The 7,500-nt window shown below is 42.7% G+C and overlaps 1 protein-coding gene across 2 annotated transcripts in view; it reads left to right on the plus strand.

Annotated features, from left to right (window-relative positions):
- The window catches only part of LOC311045729 (receptor-type tyrosine-protein phosphatase mu), a 227,676-nt gene that overhangs the window by 194,243 nt on the left and 25,933 nt on the right, over positions 1 to 7,500 (plus strand). For both annotated transcript variants that reach the window (XM_084057748.1, XM_084057749.1), the window contains exon 25: positions 7,276 to 7,373. In XM_084057748.1, coding sequence (XP_083913874.1) covers positions 7,276 to 7,373 — 98 coding nt within the window. The remainder of the gene's footprint in view (positions 1 to 7,275; positions 7,374 to 7,500) is intronic.

Below are 7,500 nucleotides of genomic sequence, written 5' to 3' on the forward strand. Positions count from 1 at the left end.
TAAACGAAAAAACTGCCACCAGCCACCGCCTCTGTGAGTTGGGTTCCTTCGTCACTCAAGGACACAGGTAGTCAAATGTGCACAGATTTTTTTGTGAGGTTTGGACAAAATCTGTAGGAGTGGTAGCTAAAACTCGGCCTCATGGTGGCGCTATAAGAGGACAATTGAAAAGGTTGGGGCTGTTTACAGACGGCCGGACAGACAGACAGACAGACAGACGGAAGTGAAAACATAATCCCTCGCCTTCCGTTGTCAAATGATATATAAAAAGGGGCACGTGTTGCCGGTCTGTTGTACCCCGCACAGACTTAACCAAATTCCCTCTTCCCTCATCCCTCTTTTGTGCATGTAATTATTGGCAAAAGAAATAAAAAATGTGCCAATTTTGCCAAACGTTGCAAAAATTGCCAATCTGTAAGTTCAGAACAACACAACACAAGCTCACAACGCATTGTGAGCTTGTACTATTTTTGCTAATTTTACTTTCCACACTGTAACGTGCAGAACTATAATAAAACTGGATATTCATTTATGAAAAAAACATAAGGTTTCTGCCTGACAGCGAGGATATACTGTTTGTTTGAGATACATTTTGTGGCAACCTATTTTAGATTTGTTTGGATCCCTAGTTGTTCCCAAGTATTGTGCTGTCTGCTGTGTAGAACACGTCCTAGATCCCTATTTAATGAGTTGTGCATTTTCTTCATGGTGTCTGTCACCACGAGTTCAGGACAAGTCCCCAGCCAAGCTCTTAACCACCACTTCCATAATTGGGCCACCAGAAATCAACATCACTGACTTATTCACATGTTTGTGAAGTATTTTAAAGTGATGTTGAACTGTAGTAGAACCTTATGATGTACTAGTATAGCTACCTGGTACCAGCTACCAGTCAAAATATTCTTCTAGCTACAGTGACGTCACATCCAAGTACATTGATTGATTGATTGAATACTTTATTAGTCAGAAATGTAAACAGCATGTGGTACAGTAAGACATTAAAGCTAAAAGGATTTTAAAAAGAGTTAATTCATCAACATGGCATACAAAATGACCACAATAATAAATGTCATCAACCAATACAAACACTATACAAAGCGATGGGAAAATTACATTACCTCCCCTTGTGGTCTCCTGATAGATTGTTTTTAAGGCCAATTTTGAAGGAAACCAGTGTTGCGAATAATCAACGCCATGTGAGTGTGTTGGAGATGTAAACAAAGGTGCTTATTGTGTGGATTTGGCTTATTTTCCTGGATCTTGATCTTGATTTTTAGGGTGGTGTAACCACCCTCTGAAGTGGCTTTTGGCAATTATGTACACCGCCCAATCCTGCACCGTGATTGGCCAATTATGTACCCTGCAAAACCCTGCCATTGTTAATGCAAATCGATACTTTTGCAATTTGTATACACCGAGAATTCTGTACACCGGCCAATCCTGCAGGCCAATTTTGTACACAGTAAAACTCTGCCATTGTTAATGCAAATCGATACTTTTTGATTCGCATGACACTAGCTGTAATATCAGCCAATCACATTACAGCTAGTGTCATCACCACTAACTGTAATGTGATTGGCTGACTTTGCAAATTCAGGACTGTGATTGGCTAGCGAAACACATGACACATGTGCAGCCCTATGAATAGCAGTATGGACTTTTAAAAAAGTCATTCATCCTTTTTTAAAAGTGAGTCATGTTGTGACTTCCATCACTGTAATGACCAATGTGACCACACCACCCACTTCACACTGGGTGTGATTTTTTTTTTATAAGTTGGTTGTTGCAGGTCTCTGCACTACAATACGTAACCAGAGTTTTGCGCTAGGACTGAAAAAGGATATCACTTTATACGATCTATCTCACATACTCCATTTACTAAGTAGTTACTCTAAACAAAGCAGATTCTGACAATAATATGAAAAACATTAATCCTAGTAATTCATTTAGGTAAAGTGAAATAGTTCTATTCATCTTATATAACCTTGACGTAAGTTCTCTATAGAGCAACAAATATCGATTAGTCAGCACTTATAATATATTGGTCACAGGCAGATTTTTTCCCCCTTCTGTACCAAAATATTCTTTTATCACCCTATTTGGGTTATGCTTCATTCACTTTTTGAACAATGAATACAAGTCCTGTCTTGTGTTTCCACAAGTTCTACAAAAGTCCCCAGCCAGCATCACTCCAGTCCTGACACACTTGGTTCCCTGTTTGATAGACTTCACCTCAATTTCAATGATGTGGGGCAGAAACCTTGTAACTCCATATTTCAACTTTTTTATGTTTTCTGGTAAATTAATGCTTCCATCATACCAGAGTGTCTCACAAAATAACAGATAATACACGGTCAATCACAACCCGTTGTGAGCTTGTCGATCGTGAGCTTGTGGATTTGTAAGCTCGCAGATATTCACTATTTTAATATGTTTTTGAAATAATAATGAAAAAGGAATGGTTTTGGACATACAAGGTTTCCTCCCGGCAGCAGCGATGTATAATATAGTTTGATATTGTTGCCACAAAGTCAGTACAATTCCTCAGGCAAGCTCTTAATCCCTTCCCTTCCACAAGGAGAGAGCTACAGCATCAGTGTTACTGATACACTTGATACCAGCAGATGCATTTTGTGCTTCATTCCATATTTGATGTGGATTGAACAACAGCCATTCTCAAGTTCCCCATCCAACCGCAAGCTGTCGGGCTATTTCCCAATGCTAAACTGTAGCAAAATGCCGAAGGTAAAACAAATAGGCTCTTTATCAAAAACACAATGTGTTTGTGGTGCAGTCTCTTTCATTTACACGCTACTAGCCCTTATATAACCCATTAAGGACCGGGAACGCATCTGTGTCATTTTAGATTTCTTTGCCTATCAAAAATATCAGATATACAAGCTCATAGCGCGGCACCGAGTACCGCGCTATGAGCTTGTAGATCTGCTATTTTTGAAAAATTGTGAAAGATTTGTGCAAATCTTTGAATATTTATATATTTTTAAGCGAACATTTGTAACTCAAATCTTTGCTTCTGGGGAGTCCCTGGAACAAAATATTTTGAGATGGGGGTCCGCGGCCAAATACATATCATTTTGGGGGTCCTTGACATGAAAAAGTTTGAGAACCACTGATATTATAGAGACATAAGTGTTTCAGAAAACTGTTAGGATTTAGAAGACATCTTGTGGAATCGGCCCCTCAGGTCTTCATGGGTTAATGAGTGCTATGCTGTATCTCCTTTCTCAGTGTTCGGGTTTAGGGCTGGTATCTCCTCACCTACTCTCCATCCCCAACTCGGCTCTCTTCCATTTGACTGATAGACTTATTACCAAGATTATGCGTCTTAAAAATATCCTCTCTTTTTTTTTGGTCCACTCTATTGCCCTCGCTAGCCAAGCCGTCAATCATTTCAACAAGAAGGCGGTCAGGATTCTCAATGTCATGTTTACTCGTGGTTCTGCTACACATATAGTACTCTATTTTATTTGCACTTGGCATCATGCTTGCATTTTACGCTAGCTCTTTCCTCTGCACATTACAATATCTCCCCCTCACCTACTGTAGTATTCTCCCCTCCCACACGCAATATCGAATCTCTCACCGTCTCTCCCTCTCTCACTCTCTCTGTCTATCTATCTACCCCCCCCTCCTCCCCTCTCTCCATCCTGGCAAGCAGTCTCTGATTGGACTGATTTACTCATATAACACCAAGTGTTGTGTGGTATTGCAGTCCTACACACCAGCTGTCCCGTGCGCCCAGACTCCCTTCTCCCAAAACTTGTGAGAGCAGCGTGCGTCCCTCCCTCGGGGGGGCCTGGTGTTGGTTGTGGGAGGCAGCAGAGTGGGTGGCTCAATCAGGTTGGGGACTTACTGGAGAGAGCAGAGGAGATTGGAATTGGAGATTGAGTTCCTTACAGAGGAATAATGGAGACCCGCCACATGGAAACGGCTGGCGGAGGAACAATGAGCAAGCAGAGATGGAGAGGATATTGAGGAGTCTGACGACCAACTGTTGTACGTCCCAACTTGTTTGGCGGGGGCGGGTGGTGGGTGGGGGCGGGCGGGCGGGCAGACGGACGGACGGACGGACGGGCGGACGGGTGCCGACAGAAAGTCCTGGCTAAGTGTTTAAATAATACAAGCGATTAAACCTTGTAAAACGCTTCCGTTTTTGGGAAATGAGGCCTGTTCAATATTCTGTGCTGTGGATGTGCTTTGACGGCCTTGATCATTTTTCTGTCAGTTGGAGTGAGTGTGAGTTTCTCAGTAATCCTCTGCTGACAAGAGTTTAGTTCTTAGAAGTGAAAAGAGAGACCCACGCATGCACACACACACACACACACACACACACACACACACACACACACACACACACACACACACACACACACACACACACACTCAAATCTGGAGTGTTGATTGTTGTGTTTTCAAATTGCGTGTTTGTAGTTTGAACTTATACTGTCTCAATGACGCAATGTGATTTTTGCAACACACAATAGGTTTCATCCACTTTAAATCGTGCGTGTCATTTTAGGTGAAAAATGTAATACTTCTTTTCTGCAGATCTACAAGCTGCGATGTGAGCTTGTAGACTGGATATTTTTCACTATTTGTCATAGAACAAAGTATAGTCAAGAGCTTGAGTGGTTAACGGCCATTATGAGACCCCAGGGGTCATGATGGAACTGAACATCGGATAAACAAAACTACAGTAAATGTCAGTGAATGGCTGTCAGAGGCAAGCTGAGGACAAGGACCACTAGCTGAGGACAAGGACCACTAGCTGAGGACAAGGACCACTAGCTGAGGACAAGGACCACTTGAGTTTCATATTGTTGCTGTCCGGCAGAAACCTCTTATCCCCATATTCTAACTTTTTGTGTTTTTTCGTAAATCAATGCCCTACTTGATCATACTACAGCGTCACACAAAAGCATCAAAAGTAGCAGATCTACAAGCTCGAAATGTCCTGAAAACCCGACAGAGACGATATATCTTCGATATAAATCCTACACAACAGCTCAGTGATGACAGATTTTGTGTGCGAAAGATCACTGTGTGTGTGCGTGGATGCATGTGTGTGTGTGTGTGTGTGTGTGTGTGTGTGTGTGTGTGTGTGTGTGTGTGTGTGTGTGTGTGTGTGTGTGTGTGTGTGTGTGTGTGTGTGTGTGTGTGCGTGCGTGCGTGCGTGCGTGCGTGCGTGCGTGCGTGTGTGTGTATGTGCACACGGGTGACGGGTCCACGTGCACACTCCCCAATGCGATTTGCCACGGCTCAAAGTAATTTGCATTAGCTATGCAGAATGCATGGGGATTTGCATCCCACTAATTAATATGTCAGAAATAAATTTCGTGCAGTTGCCAGTTAATTAAGAACAATATTAATTATTTGAATTAAACAGAATATTAATTGGATTTCTATCAATTCGTAGTTATTGCTCCGTGAAGTTTTAAATACGGGCCAGACTGAAGGGACGGCTCCTCATTTATTTTTTGACATGCTGGTCAGCTCTGCCGCACTGGAGAGGTTGGAGCTGACCCCAGACCTACAGTAATTACTGCAAGCTTTGCAACATCGCACACACACGCACAGTCGCACAAACACACGCACGCACAAACACACACGCACGCACAAACACAGACGCACGCACGGACGCACGCACGTACATACACACGTGCTTCCGGATCTCATATCTTAAATTGATGCTCGTTCTTTCAGATTTTGATCCATACTTATGCATTTTATTGCTCTGTAATGCACTTTGTGATGAGCCTGTTTTTGTTCCAAGTATACTATTGCATAATTTGACTTGACTTGATTGGAAAATTATGTTTGAAATACTCAGCCCAAAGTGGAAAGATAGAGGGGAGAAAGCTCCATAAATTGCATTGCTGCCCTATTTCTGTAATAATGTACCTTCTTATTATTGTGGCTTATTATGCTGATGCTACTCTACTCTCCATTTCTCAACTATACTTTATTGGCATGGTATACATGTAGATATTCCAGACATTGCCAAAGCAGTGAGTGAGAAAATAATTTAGCCTACTACGTTAAACAGTAATAAAGAAACAGTATGCCAGATACAGTGTAGGCCAATACAACAAATAACTAAATGCATCGCCAGAAACACATGGCCAGCTAAACCAGCTTGTTTTCCTGTGGTACGGCGCAGCTGATGTGCGCTCCTCTATTGTACTGTACGTTGCGTTTTTCCAGCGTTTTTTTTTATATACATAAAAGTGAACATATTCTCAACTTTTCAAGGCGTAGAGTCGCACCACTCCTTCCTGTTTTGATGCCGGGAGATGTGGTACTGTAGGAACGGTGGGACAATGGCAAACGCAAACAAAGGTTTCATGTTAGGCTCAAGACAACGTGTGCTCCATTTCCCCCCTATGATTCATTATTCGATCACTCGGTTCTATGCATGTACCAGTAGGCCTGCTCCACAGGCGCACCACGCTGGTTTGCCCCGATGCGCAAGGCGTTTCTATAGTGTCTGCACCTGTAACGATGCCTCTCGGTGTGATCATCCCCCTCAAACCTGATTTATACTTAGTCGCACACCGGTGTCACACCGAAAATAGCAGCTCTACAAGCTCACAATGTGTCGCATCAGAGCGCTATTTTCAGTGCGCGTCACGGCTCACAACCCAAGTATAAATCAGGCATTATCTTTCACTCCACATAGTACTGTAGACGGGTTAGTTTCCAAGGTTTGGGGAGATGAATGAATTCAGGGTGTATTAAGCATGTTTGATCAAAAATAAATCTCCTTTAAGGTTCTCTATCTGACACATTCTAATAGAAAGTGAAATGCGGTTTCGATTTGTTCTTGTTGACAGTACAGTATATGAACCCAGGATCATGGCCTGCCTGTATGGACGGTCTGTCTCCAGGCTATGAAATTGTTTATACATTGTCAATGTTTTTATGTTAGTCGTTACTACTTTAACTGTGCACTGCCATTGTGTATTGTCTGTTTACGTCGCATTGTTTCCCTCCCCAACAAATCATGCAATTGTCTCTCAATCTCTCTATCTTTGTGTCTCTCTGTCTGTCTCTCTGGGCTCTTTCTTGTGCCATCCTTTTGACTAAAATGTGCATGTTTTTGTTTGTACATGTACTTGCTGTCAATAAAAGATCTCTCTCTCTCTCTCTCTCTCTCTCTCTCTCTCTCTCTCTCTCTCTCTCTCTCTCTCTCTCTCTCTCTCTCTCTCTCTCTCTCTCTCTCTCTCTCTCTCTCTCTCTCTCTCTCCCATCCAGGTCCAATGCAGGAAACAGTGTTTGACTTCTGGCGGATGGTCTGGCAGGAGAACACGGCAGCCATCGTCATGGTGACCAACCTGGTGGAAGTAGGAAGGGTGGGTTCATCATTATTAATTATAAGTTCCGTCTAACTACTGACCTCAGATCAGATTAGCCCAAGTCCCCCGTCTCATTCCCATCACGCCGATGGACAGCCCATCTGATCCATCCACAAGCTAATGT

Source organism: Gymnoscopelus microlampas, assembly GCF_963454915.1.
Source record: "Gymnoscopelus microlampas genome assembly, chromosome: 5".
In the NCBI taxonomy this organism is placed as follows: domain Eukaryota; kingdom Metazoa; phylum Chordata; class Actinopteri; order Myctophiformes; family Myctophidae; genus Gymnoscopelus; species Gymnoscopelus microlampas.